This window comes from Artemia sp. Qi Xiang Cuo, chromosome 1, assembly GCF_049724085.1.
Source record: "Artemia sp. Qi Xiang Cuo chromosome 1, ASM4972408v1, whole genome shotgun sequence".
NCBI lineage: Eukaryota > Metazoa > Arthropoda > Branchiopoda > Anostraca > Artemiidae > Artemia > Artemia sp. Qi Xiang Cuo.
This window is the reverse complement of record NC_142794.1, coordinates 25,240,482-25,260,140: the sequence shown is the minus strand read 5'-3', so window position 1 is coordinate 25,260,140 and position 19,659 is coordinate 25,240,482. Positions and strand designations below refer to the sequence as shown.

Below are 19,659 nucleotides of genomic sequence, written 5' to 3'. Positions count from 1 at the left end.
ACGAACAGAAAATATTACGTATATGATTGGGTTCAACCCCCTAGTCAATACCTCGCTCTTTAAGCCAAAGATTTTTTAGTACTTTCATAAGAGCTGTTTATTCTGAATAACGGCCTTTGTGACTTGACTTGACTTTTATTTTCAACTAATAATACATCATACTTAACTGGCACTTACAACACATTTTTTGAATAACATTATCAACAAACGTAGAAATGGTAAGAACGTATGACGTTTTATTAAGCAAAAAGCAAAATTAATATGCAAATTTTGTTTTAATTATTCATGTACGGTGAGCCAAAATCAAAACCTGCATTAATTCAAAAACGTTCAAAAATTAAACAAAAAAAAAACTTAACGTTTTTTTTAACTGAAAGTGAAGAGAAACATTAAAACTTAAAACGAACAGAAATTACTTCGTATATGAAAGGGGCTGTCCCCTCCTCAACGCCTCGCTCTTTACTCTAAAGTTTGACTTTCTCACAACTCTATTTTTTTTACAATAAAAAACTTTAGCGTAAAGAGCGAGGCGTGGAGGAGGGGACAGGCCCCTTCATATACGGAATAATTTCTGTTCGTTTTAAGTTTTAACGTCGTCCTTACTTTCAGCTAAAAAACTTGTTTTGTTTTTTTCATTTAACTTCCACTTAAACAGACAAGTGAACCAAGGTAGTTGACTACTTGACTATCTGAATCCTTTGGCAACATAGATTTAGTGGGCTATTATTTGGGTCTCAAGACCAGTTTACTTTTGCACCAAATTTTTTTTTGCAGTAGAGTCTGCAGTAAGTAGAGTCTGCACTGAAGCGTCTTCAGTGCAGTTTTTGAGCCCACAGAGACTTTCGTGAATTAGTGCCACAGTGCCACTAGTGGCTATTATTATATTTTGAAGGAGCACTGAGTGGCAAGTCAAGCGCTAAATGAGGAAAGCTATATAATGAAGCTAGTGGCTATTATTATATTTTGAAGGAGCACTGAGTGGCAAGTCAAGCGCTAAATGAGGAAAGCTATATAATGAAGCTAGTGGCTATTATTATATTTTGAAGGAGCACTGAGTGGCAAGTCAAGCGCTAAATGAGGAAAGCTATATAATGAAGCTAGTGGCTATTATTATATTTTGAATGAGCACTGAGTGGCAAGTCAAGCGCTAAATGAGGAAAGCTATATACTGAATCTAGTGGCTATTATTATATTTTGAAGGAGCACTGAGTGGCAAGTCAAGCGCTAAATGAGGAAAGCTATATAATGAAGCTAGTGGCTATTATTATATTTTGAAGGAGCACTGAGTGGCAAGTCAAGCGCTAAATGAGGAAAGCTATATAATGAAGCTAGTGGCTATTATTATATTTTGAAGGAGCACTGAGTGGCAAGTTAAGCGCAAATTCGACATCAGAAAGAACTCTTCAAGCAAAATCGATGCCTTTTGGATGCACCAATAGTGTTTTATTGTGAACATTGTCTATGATGCAGCTAAAGAGTTCGGGTGCAGCGGCTAATATTTTATCTACTTTTTTGTTTAAAAACAAGCTGCTTTTCGTTTTCATTGTTCTTTTGTGTAAGAACATATTTCGTTTATTCTAGCTATTCTTATTCATGTTACAATTTTTCTACAACTTCCCTATTCAAAACATATGACCTGATCAAAACATTGTTAGATTTCCTGTAGTTTCCTTTCTTTTTGTGCCAAAGTTAAGAAAAAGCCTCAGACCCAATTAAGTCCAATGCCTATCTATGCCCCAGACAGAAGTTCTTATGTTATATTGTCTTCTCTGAGTCGCCTTTGTCAGTATCATTTATTTCATCCCTGTTGTTTCATTCCTGTTAACCGTATATTTATACTGTAGACTATTTACAATTAAATAAAAAACAGTTTTTTTTAACTGAAAGTAAGGAGCGACATTAAAACTTAAAACAAACAGAAATTATTCCGTATGTGAAAGGGACTGTCTCCTCCTCAACGCCTCGCTCTTTACGCTAAAGATTTTTATTGTCTTAAAAATTAGAGTTGTTACAAAGAGTCAAACTTTAGCGTTAAGAGCGAGGCGATGAGGAGGTGGTAGCCCTTTTCATATACGGAACAATTTCTGTTCGTTTTAAGTTTTAATGTTTCTCTTCACTTTCAGTTAAAAAAAAACTTGTTTTTTAAAAATTTATTTCTAAACGTTTTTCAACTAATGCAGGTTCGAATTGGGCCTCAGCATACATAAAAAATTAAACGAAATTTGCTTACTAATTTTGGCAAATTTACTCCGTATGTGAAGTTTGTTCCCTCCTCAATACCTTGCTCTTTACGCTAAAGCTGTTAAACTTTTAAAAAAGCTTCTTATTTCAATTAAACGGCCCCGTGTTTCAGTTGCCGCTCTTAAAAAATTGGAACAAACAGTCAAACTTTCACGTAAAGAACAAGGTATTGAGGAGGGAGCAATCCTTCATATATAGAATGATTTCTATTCGTTTTAAGTTTTAATGTTGCTCCTTGCTTTCGGTTTAAAAAAAAACGTTTTTCTTTATTTAATTTCTGATCGTTTGTCAAATAATGCCGGTAAATCTAGATCGCCCTCCATGAAATATACCTCCCCCCGCCCCTGCAGAAATCTCCCTCTGTGGAAATTTCATCCAGAGTAAAGTTTCCCCTCCCCTCCGTCAAAAACAGTTATATCCTCGCTGAAGATCCACCCTCCCCGTACAATCGCTTGCGGACGATTCAGTCTGAAAAATTCTCCTTAGCACTCTTTCATTTGAATAAAACATCAATCGAATCAGTTTCTTGATTACTCCAGAAACGCCCCCTTCCGTCGAAATTATTTCCTGGAAATCAAAACACAGTGAAAATATCCGACGGTACATCTCCACATTTAAAATATGGCAAACAGAATGTAACACAAAAAGAATTTCGTATAAAAATTCTGTCAGATCCCCCCAGTGTAACCTTTCTCCTGGAAAATTCACCCTCTCCCCCAGAAATTTCCCTCCCCAAGGAAGATTCCCCCTGTATAAATGCACCCCATGCACACACACCCCCCTCCAACATATTTGTATATAGAAGCTCGAAACTTTGACAGTAAGGTTCCCTGGTACGCTGAATACGATGGCGTGATTTTAATTAAGATTCCTTGATTTTTTTTTGGGGGGGGGGGGGTCCTCCTATTTAAAAAATGAGGCAAATTTTCTCTGGCTCGTAACTTTTGATAGGTAGCACCACTCTACGATGGGTTCGACCACTTCAAGATCCTATCAGGTTAAATAAATAACCAATAGATTTGGTTAGAATAACACAGAAGTATATGGCAGTAATTTCTCCTTTTCTCTTGGTTATCCTTTCTCTTTCTAAAACTTAAACTAAGTATTTTAAGCAGGACACATATTTGTAATTTAAGAAAAATAAATTGATCCTTTCAGTTTAAATACAGTTCTGAGAAAAACCATTTAGCTTTTGTGTGACCTATCATGTACGTTCATTTATTTTGTACCATTTCAGGTATTTTTCAAATGTTACCATGATCTCGAGTGAGAAAAGAGTTACTTTATTTTCACTCTACCTGTTTTTCGCATCGGACCCTCTATTCCTCCACCTCGATTTTCCCCCTTTAAACATTATGAGGAAGTTTTGTAGATAACGAAGTGTATTTGTAAAGAGAATCAGGACAGAGTCTAAATGTCAATTACGTTGCCTGGCTATGCCCAAACGAAAGTTTTTTTCTTTTGTAATTTGACTTTGTTAGTATAATTTATTTCATCCTTTTTAGCTTGTTGCTGAGCTTTATGAAATCGTACCGCCTATTCTTTTGGAAACAGGAAAAGTGAAGAACCCATGGCCTAATGTTGACGCTCACTCTGGTGTTCTTCTCCAGGTATTCTGGTTAATTTATTTTACATGGTCTGTCAGGCTTGTATACAGAAATTAATGAGGGGGGAGGCAGAGGTGGTTCTGACCTCTTGCGCCCGGGGCAAAATCTTGATTATCCCTTCTCCGATGTCCTTTAAAATTTTCAGGCCAAATTAAAAAAGAAATGTCATTTATTAACAAAATTATTTTCACTTAATTAAGTGATAATTTAGTTTTTAATTGTATTTTGATTTATTAACAAAATTATTTAATTATTTCATTTGATTATTATAATTTATTTATGTAATTGTTGTTAATTCATTTTTTTCAGTTTTATTTTATTACTTAATTAATAATTTATTAATTATTTTCATTTATTAACTACGTCCTCTCCTTTATTTTAATAAGAATAAAATTTAAAAATTACAAATCAATTATATTATGTATTTTAAATTTTTCGCCCCCTAAAATTTCTTTTTATGCGTACCCCTAAAAATGCACGCCTTAATCGAGTTTATTTTGTAATAAACACAGTTTATATAATTATCCAGTATGATCTTTCCCTATCTCACCCATTATAAAAACCCGGACCGAGGTGCGAGTGCTCCAGAACCGGTATAAACATAAGCGGCATTAGATCTTTTAACTGGTAGACAAAGAATAATCACCTACGGAACAAGTACTGACAAAACCACTTGGCCGGCTCACCAATAAGTGCACAAATAAGTGGGAGGAGCTTTTTGTTCCCACCGAGAATGAAGAGCCAGAAATCATCTGCGGTAAACTTACTGCCTAATTATATAAACTGTGGTAATAAATAAAAATCATTACTACTGTATCATTTTTCAAAACGTTTTACGTACCTAGACAGAAGAGAAAATTAGAAAAATATTTCTAATAATTAAAACTATCTGGTTATGTATTAATCGAGTCGCTTTGAGAGAGTCAAATTTAAAACAAGCGTGAATGACTTTTTGATTAACTGCGTTGCTTTTCCATCCCGTTTCTTAGATCTCAACCTAAATATATTCGAGGTCCAATGTGGCCAAATTTCCTCATTTTTAATTATCTCTCTCGTCTGCTGTGAAAGCACATCTGATTGAGGTTCGTTAGGGGAATTGTTCTTCATGTGGAATAAATATTTTGTGGAGTTCGTGACCTCGTCTAGGAAATAAATCAGACAAATGACCCGTTTGGTTGTCGATAAATGGCCTCTCGACTTCTGCAGTATTTTATTGCGTCGCTTTCTGGGAATAGTTATTATTTGAAGGGACTCTCCACCCTTCAAAAAGTTTTTAAAGTACAAAAGTCATAGACATAGTCCTGATTAAAGTTGGGGAAGCTTAATTGCATCGATTTGGTTTAGTGACATGAGATATAAAAGATTTTGTCTTGAAACGGTCAAGTGGTCAATACGTACATATAATAGTCTAAGACACTACGTGATTCAGGTGTTCAACCCTTTGAATCGTATTACAGGATCACATTTCACTTTTAAAATAAACTGCAAGATTCTAGACTGTTGAAATTCTATTTCTTAGTGCTAGGAACCGCGCTAAAAAGATCATTCGGGCACATGTGTTTGTCTCCTCCCACACGAATTTTCTGTAATTTCCTGTGTTATTCATGGAGATTGCCTATTTTTGTGTTTTTCTAACTCTTCCCTCTTCACAAGAGAAAATAGAAACTGCGTGCATGCCTGCTATTAGGTGTTTTTATAGAATTATTTTCAAAATCACCTAGACCAACGCGCTTGGGCAGTCCCTGCAGAAAGGAGCAACAAGTCTTTAAACTACATAAAAACCACAGACAACATAAACAAACGTTGTCTTGAAGCGATTAACTCATCACTTTATACCTTATTCACATGTCCAATCCTTTGAATCGTATCACATGATTACCTGTCACTTCTAGAATAGACTGGAAGATTTATTCTCAAATTTTACTTCATACAGGAAGCGTACTACAAAGACTTTACTAGGGGATCCTTCGGGCACTTGCGCTCTTCTCTCCCCACGCACAAATTTCCTGTGTTTTTCATGAAGACTGCCTGTTTTTTTTTTTTTTTTTTTTTTTTTTCTAACTCTTTTTCTCTCTCCACAAGGAAAAGATACTGTGTGCATACCTACTTCTAGGTAATTTTATAGGATTATTTTCAAATTCACCTAGCACAATACTAGGTCGGTCCTTGGAGAAAGAGGCAACAAGTCACTAAACTATTCTGAGCTTTTGTCCCTGGCCTACGACCGGCTGAATGGGAGGTATACCGTTACGGCCGTAGGTGCCTCTAGGCAAGGGAAGACGTAAGTCTGGGTAAGCAAAATCGTCTCCAGGAATTCTTTCTTCTGTCTGTGCAATCCCGGCTAGGGATCTCTGTTCCAGTATATATTAATCAGATTGAAGTGTTTGTCAGTTTAGTATTTATTCTAATTAAATCTTAATTAGATTAAATATCCTGGTGAAACAGAGGAGGTGACCAAACGTATATCGGTATTCAGAAGATTCCATATGATTAACCTCAATCTGGCACGGTCATGTGCAAGTTCTTCGGCTAAGTGAGCCACCGGATACCTCTTCTTCTGCCGAAATTGCTATATTCTTTGTTTGATAATTGTGGCGATGGGCTCAATGTTACAGCAGCAGCGGCGCATGTTTCTGTTGGAGTTTCGCACCCTCGAGATTTTCGTAGACAGCGGTGGTTAAAAACTTCCATGTTTTGGTGATGAGGTGGCTTCAATGGATGGTTTTTGACCGCATATGGCCTTGAGCAACTCTACGAATTCAACTGGCCTATCATTTTCTAACCTAATTCTTCAAAGTTTTTCGCGGGTTACATAGTTGAAAGCAGCAGCAAAATCTAAAAACCTGTTGATTATGACGAGGCCATAGCTTTTGCATTGTTGGTGAACCGAAGATCTGGTTTATGCCCCCTCTACCTCTTTGATATTCACACTTGATTTTCATGTGTACGCTCATCTCGTGCTGCCTCGAGGGACTCAATGTTTCTTAATTAAGGCCATGTTTTGCGAAATAGGGAAGTGGAGCTATTCTGGGGAGCATACATCCAGACACCATGACAGCAAATAGAACAGCAACCATTTTCAATGCTAATGGCTATGATAAATTTTAATGAAATATATCCGTAAAGGTTGAAACGTCCTATACTGGACAGGTTCTTTGCCAAATAAAAGCAGAAATTGGCAGAGGAGAACGAATATTCAACTGAGAAAAAGGAAGAAACCCCAGAAGAGCCTTTCGACTCCCCTTAAAAAGAGCTCTCTTCTTTTCATTCTATGTATATTAGTACATCTATTGGTACAACAAATGTCCTTTTCGAGGTATACACAGCTATAGTCAGGTAAATATGCATTATTCTGATAGTCAGAACACACTAATTCGCTTTCACTATTTCTATACAAGATACGGCTTTAATTTCCGAACTAATAGGTATTGGACCACATTTTCGTTATGAATTAAAAAAAAAATACGAGGAATTAAAAAAAGAATAGGCAACATAGGTTCCTCAGTTATGCCTTCTAAAACTAAGCCACTGGGAAAAGAAAACACAAACTAAAACTGACATTAGTAAAAGTGCTTGGGGGTCTACAGTAGATCGACGTCGTAAGTCGTCGATCTACTGTCAGCGATCGTGATCGTGAATACTTTAATGTAATACTATTATTTGATTACTTGTGGTTGATTATCAGACACATCATTTAAAATGTAGCCTCTTATGCCTCTATTAAAAAATTTATTATGTAAAACTATAACTGCCGAGAAAGGCCTGGGATGTTCAAAATTTAGATCAATTTCAGATACTTCAAAATGTACTTATGTTGAGGTATACATTTATTCAGTTGATATTACTGACATCCACTTTACTTATGTTATTTCATCTGTACCTATTCTTCTTGCGGTGCTTGCCGAGTTCAACGTGCTTTGTGGTCCCGCTTCGATAGATAACAGTGAAGAATTTATGCTTACAGTTTCTTTCAAATTCTTTGGTTATTTTATACTTGGCCGTAGAACCTTCCACACTAGCATAAATTAAGACTACGTTGCGTTATGTAATCATACGGAGCAGATTTTGTTCGTCACGTAAACAATGCCAAGAAGATTGTGGCTCTATATAGAATTTACGTATTCTATTTGTAGTGTGGAAGGTTCTACGGCGAAGTATGAAATAACCATTGATTTTGAAAGGAACTATAAGCATAAATCCTTCATTGTTATATTATCGAAGTGAGAATACTATCCGAGGAGGCCTCACTATCTGAAGTATTCGTGGGGAGGGGTAATGGGTTTTACCGACTGGCTGGTCATTTTTACTGGCTGATTTGTTTGGTATTACTATTAAAATTACTTAATTTTTGTTTTTTACCAGCTGAGACAGATCTTTTCAATTGATTTTATGTCATATAGTTCCATCATTCCAATTCCCCTATACAAAAACTTGAGTCAGTAAAATAGTGATGCTTCACGCCACTATTTTACCTACTCAATTTTTTTTTACCGATAGACTGAAACCAATGGGGGACGGAATTAAGTTAGGAAACAATTCCTAACAAACCTTTCACGTTTGATGAGAGCTTGAATCTCCATCTCCATTCCGCATTTAAGTTTTGAAAAGTTTGCTTGTGGTGATTGTGACGATTTCAGACGATGATTATGATGGTTCTATGGATTGTTATGTGATTCTAATAAGGAAGGGCTGGTTTAAGTGTGAAAAATTATGTTTAACGCAATATTTGTTAGTATATTTCTTTAGGCTCACATTTTGTTTCAGTATATTTCTTTAGTCACATTCAGTCCATTTTGTTTTATTTCAGTAATGTTCTGTTTGAGCGCTTGTAAAATCTTTTAGTCTGACCTCCAAGCTTAAACCCCTCTTTTCACGAACAGTCCGTGACTAGAGCTTTGGTATTTAAGAAAACAGATTGCATTTCATTTCATGATATTTTTTTTATTTTTTTTTGTCTTAGAAAATGAAGGTTAAAGTTAGTGCTTGTGCATATAATTTCATTGATTTTCTCGCCCCTTACCCTTTCTGCAAATCCTTTAAAAACGTGTTTTTTGGTGAGATAGAGTGATTCTTTATGTTTTTTAGTTTCATGAAAGAAACGAAAAAGAGAATTATCTCGATAAATTTCCTTCAACACAGAAAGACACTTAACAAGACATTAAATAATGGACACGGAAGATTAATTTCATTTGTATATAAAAAGTAAGTTCTATTAAAGCAAGAGTTTTCCATTAATAAAAAACACTATCTGACAATTCTTTTGCCATCATCAGGATTATGAGTTTCTGAAGGGTTACTCATGGAAACTGTCTAATAGGGGATAGTTGTTGTTTTTTATATTTGTCGAAGCGAGCCGAAAAGTGGATTCTAAACTGTAAAGGATATTAAACTCGTAAATATCCCTTTCTTATAGACCTTTCAAAGAAAAAACTGTTTTAAGTATTGTACATTTATTAAATGAAGGGTTCAGTTATTTTTATGAGTCCAAAAACGTGGGTTTCGAGATGTGCGTTCTTTAAGTTAAGTGACTAACATTGGATCAAACTAATCACGAAATCCACCATTAAATATATTACCTGTACTGAGTTTTCTCTCTAAAAAAAAAAAAAAAAAAAAAAAAAAAAAAAAAAAAAAAAAAAAAAAAAACTTGACGTTGCACTGTTGCAGACGCGGTTCTACTCCAAAATATACGAAACGTCACCAGTAGTTTACAAATGCAGTAAGTGCAACTCTGTAAGTGTAAGCTGAAGGGGGGGGGTGTCCTCTTATTACCTCCCCATAGAGTATGAGAAATTAGTATGGATCTAAGTGGAGTTTGGTACAAATATAAAATAAATAAAAAAAAAAAAAAAAAATTTCGATTGCGTGTGGGGACTATGTACAACCCCAACAGTAAATTCAGATAAAGCCAAATCAGCTTGTCCAGAGTGAAATCATCCTATGAGTGAAGTTTGTTTCTTTTTTTACCATCATTAACTGTTTAGGAAAAATGAAGTTAAAAGAATTTTACTTACTGTACTATGGAGCGTTCGTAACGGACGGTTTAAAATCTTAATTCCCGCTTTTCTCTGAGTGAGTTTTTGAGCAGTTGTACAATTTCGTTCTTGGTCGCGAACTGCATCCATTCGCTTCTGTGTATGGTTGAATATACTCCAGCCAAACTCTGTTCCACTTGTGATCATGCTTCTGGAATTCCCTAATTGTTTGACATCCTTTTTAACGACGCTATGCCCGTCTATTTTTTCCCCAAGAAGAAGGGGGACTGCTATTAATACCTGCTTCGTCGCTGGGCTCTGGCAGTCACCACGCGGATGGCTTCTATATATGGATTCTCATTGTCGCTTGCCTTTTAACCACAGATGTGAGCCTCTTCTTGATGTTGTGACGTCATCACAGGCTCGTTACAACCACCCTGGGAAAAATACGAGATCTTCCTTAAAGTCCTGACATATTTTTATCGTTTTTGTGGCCATCATACTTGCTTTCTCCCTGTCGCTTATAATTCTCGCCGCCGCTTATCTTCTAACCGCATATTTCTTTGTTCTCGCTGTGGCATATTTTTTCGTTCTTCATTTTCATTTCTAATTTGTTCTACTGCTTGTTGTCGCATGTATTGTAACCGCATATTTCTTTTATCTTCACTTTGGTTTTTGTTTTGACGGTAGCTCGGTCCATTATCATGGTTCCAATCTCTTTTGCATATATTTTCTCGTTTCTATCTTAATTAGTTTAGCTTATTTTTCAGTGCCAAGAGTCCTTGGTTTTTAATTATTCAACGTGTCTCTTAAAAATAGCAGTCTTAGAGGTAATTCAAGAAGCGAAGATGAAATTAATTTCCTCTGTATTCCTTCTGGGTGTTCATTTTCTTCAGAATATGACAAATATTAACTAAATTGTCTTAGCCTTGACGTAGATAATTAAGTTGCAGGACTTTTATTCTAAAATGAATATTAGGGAACATTGTGGTGTCTCTTTTATTCTGGTATGGAAATTAAATAGCTAATGAACTTTTTATATGTAAATTGTACTTTATCGGACCACTGTGAAAGTAATTGGCAACCCTGTGTAGCATATGTAATCTACACTCATTTTACAAATTATTAATTGCTATTTTGCATTTACTCTGTACATCTAGGATGGTCGAATCTAAATCGAAAAAGCCTCTTTTTTTTCGACATGTATTTTTTTTCTGCGCGCGGCTGCATATCATATTCTGAATACAACTTGGTTTTGCTACAACCAAGTTGTCATAGCTTCATCCTTGAAATTGGAACACATGTTCAGAGATCTGGCACGCATCCAGCACTAATTTTGGGGAAGGGATGCAGATTTTAAAATAAAGCAAAAATGATTGAGTTAAATTGATGATGTAAGAAAACAAAACAAACGATCTTGTGATTTTTATGGGTTTAATAATCCGGATGTCCTCAATCCCTACCCACTGTGAATACAGGTTTCTGGTGTATATAAGACAAGTACAGGATTATCAGGATTTAGATGTAAATAAGCATTACTTAAGCTTCTTTTGCCCTCAAGAGGGTGAAAGTGCTTGCATACTCCATGATTTATCGGACATACGTTAAATTTGTACATCTGATGTTTTTCGTATCTGCACCAAACTTCCGCATTTTATTTGAAACCTGTAGACCAGCGTTTGCAGTTCTAACATGTTCTCGATATTTATCTTGGCTTATTCTTGGCTAATCTCAATCCAAGTTATTCTTGGCCGATCTCAAGACTTATCGCCTTGCAATCTTTCGTGGAAACATTGAAAAAGTCAGAACTGAGCTGTGTTATAAAATAATGATAAGTCATCAAAGAACTTGTAGCGGTCATCACAACAGAGGCGGTTTTAGAGGGGGCAAAATTTCAAATAAATAACACAGTGTAACAAAAAAATATTTTTGAAAATCGTCCAGGGTTTTCCAGCTGAATTAGACTAATTTTTATGCTCTGAGTCTGAAAATGACCTGGGTTTTTCTCAATCAGGTCATAATTTTTTGTTATAGGAATTAAAAAAAATATATTTTGTGTAAAAAACAACAACAAATTTCTTTGGATCATCAGCTGAGAAACCCTTTCCGTTTTCCTCAAGAAATAACCGTAAGAACATTAAAATTTAATTTCTTTTTATTCCATAAAAACTGTAAGCATAATTCATAATTGTAATAAAACAATGAACGTGAACAAAACTTTAAAGTTCCCAGCATAAATCGGTGTTTCTTTGATTCCCGTGTGTTAGCAGCTGCTGGGTTGTCTATCTTCAGCGACCAGCAGTAGTCCGCCATCATGACTGCATCCCATCTTCCCTGGTACCTCTCCTTCATTTGGCACATGCCCTGGTGTAGCCTTTCTTCCTGTTCGTCCCTTATCACCCCATGGTTTTCAGGAAACTTCTCAATGTGGAAGAACAGTAAGTGCATCTTTATTCTCATCAAATTCCCGAGTTTTGGAATGGCTCTATCATGCTGCTCACGAGTATGGCGTGGATTTCTGCCTTTGTGTTCCCCAAGAACTTGTCCACCATGTGCATAACCGATTTCCATGAAGCGCACTCTAGCGTTTTCATTGAGGTTTTGAACTTTGTTTCCTACAAGAGTTCCCGTATCTGTGGGCCATCGAAAATGCCGGCCTTTAGCTTCTCAATGGTCAGTCAAGGAAAGGCTCAGCACAGGTAGGTGAAGCACCTCCCATCCTTGTCCAGAGCGTGCGTGAACTGCTTCCTTAATCCATGCTTTATGTGTAGCGGTGGGATCAGTATCTTCTCCCAGTCAACAAGAGGTTTATTTATGATGTTTCTTGCCCCAGTTACTAACTGCTCTGGCACCAGCCACCCTTTCTTTAAATAGTACTGGGATCTGTCTCGAATGTTCCACATACATATAAAGCATGGTTACTTCGTGAGCCCGGACTGCTGACCAAGTAGAAAGTTCATCGTCTTAAAGCAGACACAGATAACCCATTGGTGATGCTCATATTGGGTTTTTTTCAGCACGTACTTCACTGCTTAATATTTTTCTTTGAGAGTTTTGAAGTGCACAAGAGGGGTTGAGTCAAATTGGTTCCCGTTGTGGAGGAGCGCACACTTCAAAAAGCGCTTGTTGCTGTCAATGAAGAATTGTCAATCCCTCGGATCGTATTGAGGAGCGACGAGTTTACCAAGAAAACTGGTGACATCTCGGCAGTACACAATGTTTTACTCGTGGTAGAAATACCCTTTATAGTCCCTCTGTCTTCTACGAAAGAAATTGATATGTGCGTCCTCACCAAATAGATTTTCTCTTTGAGTTGGAGGCCAGCAGCTTAGAGGAAGTCTTCGGCAAGCTGAGATCCCGAACCAAATCATTAAGCTCACATTGTGAAAAGGGCTGCAGACTATTTTCTGCTTTATACTCCTCTCCCGCATATCCTCACTCATCTGCACTAGTGACCTTGCCGTTGCTGTCGTGAAGCTCTGTGAACGATGGTAAATTTTTGGCCATAAGCGACTGGACGGTGAGCAGGTGGAACGCCGGAGTAATGGAGGCTTTGTCGATTCTTTTGATTGATGCCATTAGTATTGATGGTAGATAAGCAACAATCTGAAGCATAGTCTAAGGGCTCCTTCCAAACCATCCGGATCCCAACCTTCAATGAAGGTTTCGCGCCCTTTGTCCACCGCTGGAGATATTTCACGCACGTCTTGCACACCGTGTGTGGTGCCAAGGATTTATCTTAGTCACCCAAATTGACTTCAAAGTAAGCCTTGTGGGCGCCTTTTACAAGTCCCAGGATGTTTTCTCCTGTCCACTGACAGCGTGTAATCTCTGCAAATGTAGCAGAAAACGTCAGCATCATTCCTGCATGACCGTCGTGCCGAAGCCATATCGGTCAAGTGAAAGAAACAAAAACGCTGGTTAATATCAGGCAGTGAAATTTAGAATCGATTTGATTGGTAAGGGTTGATTAAATAGATTTACAATCACACATACACGTATGCAGATACTTTAAAGAAATAAACTAATGTTGGAATTCTTAATTGTTTGGTAGGGTTGGTGGAGGGGGAGGAGTCAGAGAGTTTTTTTTCCGAGGAAGTGTATTAGTAGTTGAAGTGTCCTTTTTGGGGTTCGTTTGCCATTTGCAAATGCTTGCTGTGATAAATAAAGGAAAAAATACAAATTTGAATTTGGAAGCGTCTGTCGAATTTTATTCCTTTTTGTGCTTTCATACAATAAAGGTTTTCATTGTGTACCTACAATAGACCCAACATAAAAGTAAAACTCAGAACATTTGTAGACAAATAAAAAAAAAATCAGAATTTTATCGTTTCCCTCATTTTCCCTATCATTTTTCTGTTTTCGTCGTCTCGGGGGGGGGGGTAAAAAGTAAACATAAACGTGTTTATTGCTTTCATGTTTATTTTAACAAAACTGTTACTTATTAAAAAAAATAATTGTTTAAATTGAATACAACTGCTGAAAGTTCTTCTGTTTGGTCCATTGTTTCCAAAGTGAACAGTATAATCCTTGCAATATTTGCAAAGACAACATAAATATCTTTATCGATTAAATTATATTTACTAAAGTGAATACTAAGTCATTGCTATGGCTTTAAAAAGTAAACGAACTTTTTTTTTTTACGTAAACTGTAAACGTTTCTTTAAGCCTAAAGCCTCTATAATAATTCCTAAATATAAATGTTTAAATAGATGTAACGTCTCCATAAAAAGTTCTTAAAATAAAAATTCGTGGTTGGTTTTTCTAAAAGTAATGTATTTTTATATTGGTAAACTGTATATTGCCTTTTGAATGCTGTATTGGCAGGGAGGTAAAGCTAAAAAATGAAAAGAAAATGAGAGTATATCCTTATAAATTATTTTCTACCTCATTTTTTCAAATAATCATAAATTAACAATCTAGTTTTAAACCCTCTTATGTGTTTGCGTCAAATTTTTGGGAGATTAAGCTGTTAAATTATTTTCAGTGGTAAATTCATATTTACAGAAAAAAGAATTTTACCATTTTGTAAAAACAGTTATTTACAGCAAAAAAAAAATGTGTGTTAAACATTTCTTTCTTTCAAACAGAAAAATGCTCAGCAGGAAATTTTCCCTTTGTCTTTTTACTTTCATTTATAGCAATATTTACATAGTAATTAATTAATATTGTTAGAGAGAGATTCTTGCGCCAATTATTCCTTTGCTATAGAGTTAATCATCGCTTCCTGGACAAACTTTTCTTTATATTTAAAAAAAGGTAGTAGGGTCATGAGAATAAAATATCAAGATGCAACTCAGATATCAATTCCTGGAAGCTTCATTCACCAAGCGCGTGCTTACCTTTAAAATATTAAAGAAATTTAGTCCAATAATCGATTATTCATCCTAGTTTAAACACTACGCTGTTTCCCTGGGACTATTTTCACAAGCTAAAAGTTTTTGAAGGTGCCATAAGACAAGTAGAAAAATATTCCTTTGAGGAAAGCAAATCTTGGCTTTCTAATTACTTTCCTTTGATCTTCATGTGCTGGAATTTATTTGGAAACTTCTTGAAGAAAGCCCTATCGTCTTTTTGGTGGAGTGTCAAGTGTTGTCTTTTCTTCTGTTACTATTCATTTTGTCGGTGATTATAGAAAGCTTGAGTGCATACTTTCATCTTGGCCTCTAGCAAATTGACGATATATTGGTGTTTTTCTTCTTTTTTTTTAGACATCAGAAAAAGTTTTATTTTTCATCACGTTGAGTAAACGTATTGGAAGTTGAAAATATTACAAGTTTTCGACCATAAAACATTGATAAAAAAAAATTGAATGTAATGACAAGCGCGGGATAAAAATAAACTAACATTTATTTTGAAAACTGAATATTTAAATATTGGATGTATAGAGATATAAATGGATTGTTATACCTTTTGTTGTCTTTTTCTTCTGTTACTATTCATTTTGTCGGTGATTGTAGAAAGCTTAAGTGCATACTTTCATCTTAGCCTCTAGCAAATTGATGATATATTGTTATTCTTCTTTTTTTTGTAGACATCAGAAAAAGTTTGATCTTTCATCACGTTGAGTAAACGTATTGACGTTTACTCCCGCCATTTACCCGTGCCGCAGCCATTTAAACACTTGTCTCTTAATTACTTGGACTAGGGGTCACTTGTATTGTAATCATTTAGTAAAAGCTTTGCAAAGATGGTTAATATGTCGTCAAAACAAAGGCCAATAGACATATCCGAGGGTACAAAGCTCTATCGAATGAGTCCCTCCAAATTACTTTTGGTAAATGAGCCATAGCATTCTTGGAGCCTTTTGTGTTATCACTCGATTAGATTAAAGCTTACGAGCAGGCAAAGACGGCGCATAGGTCGTTATAATAGAGGCCAAAAGGCATATCTACATGTTAGAAGTTCGGTTTAAATTGCTTTCAGAAGAACGTGTTCAGTGGGATTCAATTAAAAAAAAAAAAGTAATGACGGAAAACAGATCTCAATCGAAAAATGTAAGGATAGGAAGTCAAGCCATTTGACTTGCTCGCATATACTTCCTGACTTCTTCCCATTCCCCTCACATATTCTGAAGGACAGAGTTTTAAAGATGTATCGTCGTCATGGTTTTGAAATATTCTTGAAAAGGCTATAGTCTTTGATTTCAAAGAATTATTATTAGTAGTTGGACAAAAATTTTTCAGCTTTTGTTAGATTATACTATTTAAAGGAATAAAATAACCGCTGATACGGAACGGTGGGTAAATACTGAATAAAATGCTTACCGGTAGGTCTGTTAGTGCAGAGCTGCGGTTTTGTCAGTGACAGTCACTAGCGCATCGGTGTCTTCAACCTTTCAGCACATCGGTATCTCCAACTTGTCGATATCTGGCGAATTATCTTCAACCTTTGCTACACAATAAAATGGTCAAAAGACATGACGCTTGTAGTCTATTGATGTTTTAAGAAATAATTAAACTAAATCGATTGTTTCTCTTTCTTAATGATAACTTTCAGTCCCAAACGTTTTTCTTTCAACTTCTTACTTGAAAAGGAGGGACAATCTTGCATTGACACTTTTTATTTGACAATTTAGAGACTGGTTCCTTGCTTTCAGAAACATCTGGACAATTATCGCTCTTTGGAAAGTTTCCTCTCCCCTCTTTGACCTTGATGCTTTAGTGGCACTTGATAGGGTCGTTTACCGTGCCTTATCTAGAAAATTGTTTTTAGTAGTTTTTCCAAACTTGCATCTTTTTTGACCACTTTATTATGGTTTCTAAGTCTTGTTGGATTTGTGTCCAATTGATCTCTTCGATAAGGCAGAGCTTCCCTACTAGATAAGATTGAGAGTTATCCTCCACTTTTTATTAAAGCTTTTTTGATATTGTTCCTGTTCAAATGATATTTTTAGAGATTCTAATTTCAGTTTGACGTTTAATTTTTGAATATTAAAAAGGCTTTCAAGGCTAATAATTGCCTGACAATTATTCAAATAAAGCAAATTTGGTTTAAATCAAGAGTAAAATTGATTATTTGCTTTTCTGAATTTTTCTTGCCTAGGGTCAGTATTGCTAGTTTTGAAAGGTGTGCTCAGTCGCAGCAATCTGAAATTTGCGCAGTATTTTTAATGACTTCTTAGTTGTAGTGTAAAGTGTAAACATCCCTACAGCATATGATTTATGATCTAATTATATTTATAGATTTTGAAAACTTGGAGAAAAAATGTTGATTCACATTGCTTAGCATTTCTCTGCTAAAATAAGCACGTAAAGATTAGGTTTTGAAAGAAGAAAACCGGAGCTGCCGTTTTCGTAACTAGAAAGTTTTCCACTAAAGATGATTTTGTTTCCTAACGTTTCTACAGTTTGAGCCCATTGAATGGTACCAATGGTAATATGTTCTATTTGGCGTTTGAAAGTTTTGGGCTCTTGGACCTCCTTCATTTTAGGGGATTTCCCTAGTACTCCAACTTAATTGCCCTGTAAATGGTAAGCTAAAATAATTAGCACATCAAATGTAAAAATAGTTCGCTTAGTTCAGGTTGATATGACGAAGAGTGACTTTCAGAAAGGGGTGACGCTAAAAAAAAAAAAAAAAAAATTTATCGGCTCTGAGGCGGATGGGTTAGCAATATAAGAAATGTTAAACTATATCTCTTCTTTTCAATGGAGAAATTTGCTACTTAACCACCCTAAAAATGGGTTTTTGCTTTTATACTCTGAAAAGCCCACTCACTCAGATAATTTTTTATACTGTCTTTAGCACGTACTTCTTCGATAATATTATTCAACCGACATATACCATACCGGTTTAACTAAGAAATGACCAAACGATGTCAAAATTTCTAGCTTCCGGCTTGGGCACTGAGAAACAAAGAGGCTAAAATACACAAAAATAAGAAAATGATAAGTATTCCCATTTAACTCTTAATAAAACAAGCTTGGCACAACTATCTTTTTATATATTCAGTTTAACAAATCGATGAAAATCCTTGCCCTCCCATACATTTTTGTGAATTAATGCCACAATTTACATTGAGTGGCAGGTGGCAGAACTACTTTTTTCTTGGATATTTACTCTTTGTATTCATTTTTTTATTTGATGAAGATGACCTTTTTTATTTTGTGAAGATGACTAGGGAAGTATCCGGGACTTTAGAGGGTTTGACCCCCCCCCCAAAAAAAAAAAATTCTTGTCTGACTCGTAAAAACGTAATAAAAATGCGTAGGCTATAATTAAATTTTTGATGCATTTTTTTAAGTTTTTTTGTAAATCCCCCCCCCCCGTTGAAAAAATCTTGGCTACGGCCCCGAAGATGACTTATTTTTCCGTGACTGTAAAAACCTCAAATCACATGTCTATTTAGAGGGTCTAAAAAGTGCTTCACAAAATAACTTCTAAAATCGCAGTAATTTTTTATTTCAGCCTCCGGAGGGCTGCTGCAAGGACCTTTGTAATCAGAAAGTGTCGTTAGAAAATAAATAAACGGTGAAGCCAAATGTAAATCCGTGGATTTAAGTCATTTTGTTGAGCATACGAATTTTCTTAATACATTCGAGACGTTATGTACAACATGCCCTAGATACCGCTAGTCTGTAACTCTGTTTAAGCCCTAGGTTTTTGCATCTGTTGAACCTTCGCTTGAAGACACCAGTAGATAGCTTCCAGATAGGTAAAAGCACTAACAATTTTTCTAAATTTATTTCAGCATTATGGAATGATGGAGATGAACTACTACACCGTTCTGTTTGGTGTTTCAAGAGCTTTGGGTACACTTGCCTCCCTCATTTGGGACAGAGCTCTTGGTCTCCCCCTTGAGCGTCCTAAGTCAATGTCTACCGACGGACTAATGAAAGTGGTTGGAGCCAAACATTAAAGCTATTCGAAGTACTTACGCGACTGAAAATGGATGTTTAGTCAGAACAAATAAGTTGTATTTATCATTGTTTAATATGCGTTCTATGAATCCAGTTCAGTTGCTTGTTAATTTGGTGTAATGACCTTGTTCATATGAACATAATAACTGAGTCGTCTCTAATAAAAGATAGTGTTTAAATTATAGTTATGCGGTATATTTTATGATTGGTTTTATAGGGAGCTGGTTGATAGTTTATGAGATTGTTGATATTATTAAACTAAAGATCTAGGTCAAAGACTGTCAGATAGATTAGATGGGGAGAGTAGACATAATTCGAGCAATGCTCGATATCTTGATTTATTTCAAGGTGAACTAGAGAACCAATCAAATTTTGAAGGAGGTACTGCTTGGAGCCAATCAGAAATTTATTTTCTGATTATTTTGGGTTTAGGCTGGAGCTGCTTAGAATAGTATTTCCTGGAAACAAAACTCA

General features: G+C 35.7%; 1 protein-coding gene across 1 annotated transcript in view; it reads left to right on the top strand.

The window, feature by feature from the left end:
- Positions 1-19,369, top strand: part of kdn (citrate synthase) — a 93,680-nt gene extending 74,311 nt beyond the window's left edge. Inside the window, exons 8-9 of the mRNA XM_089096040.1 lie at positions 3,747-3,851; positions 19,017-19,369. Of these exons, the coding sequence (XP_088952166.1) occupies positions 3,747-3,851; positions 19,017-19,184 (273 nt within the window). The 3' untranslated portion in view covers positions 19,185-19,369. The remainder of the gene's footprint in view (positions 1-3,746; positions 3,852-19,016) is intronic.
- The last annotated feature ends 290 nt before the right edge of the window (positions 19,370-19,659 follow it).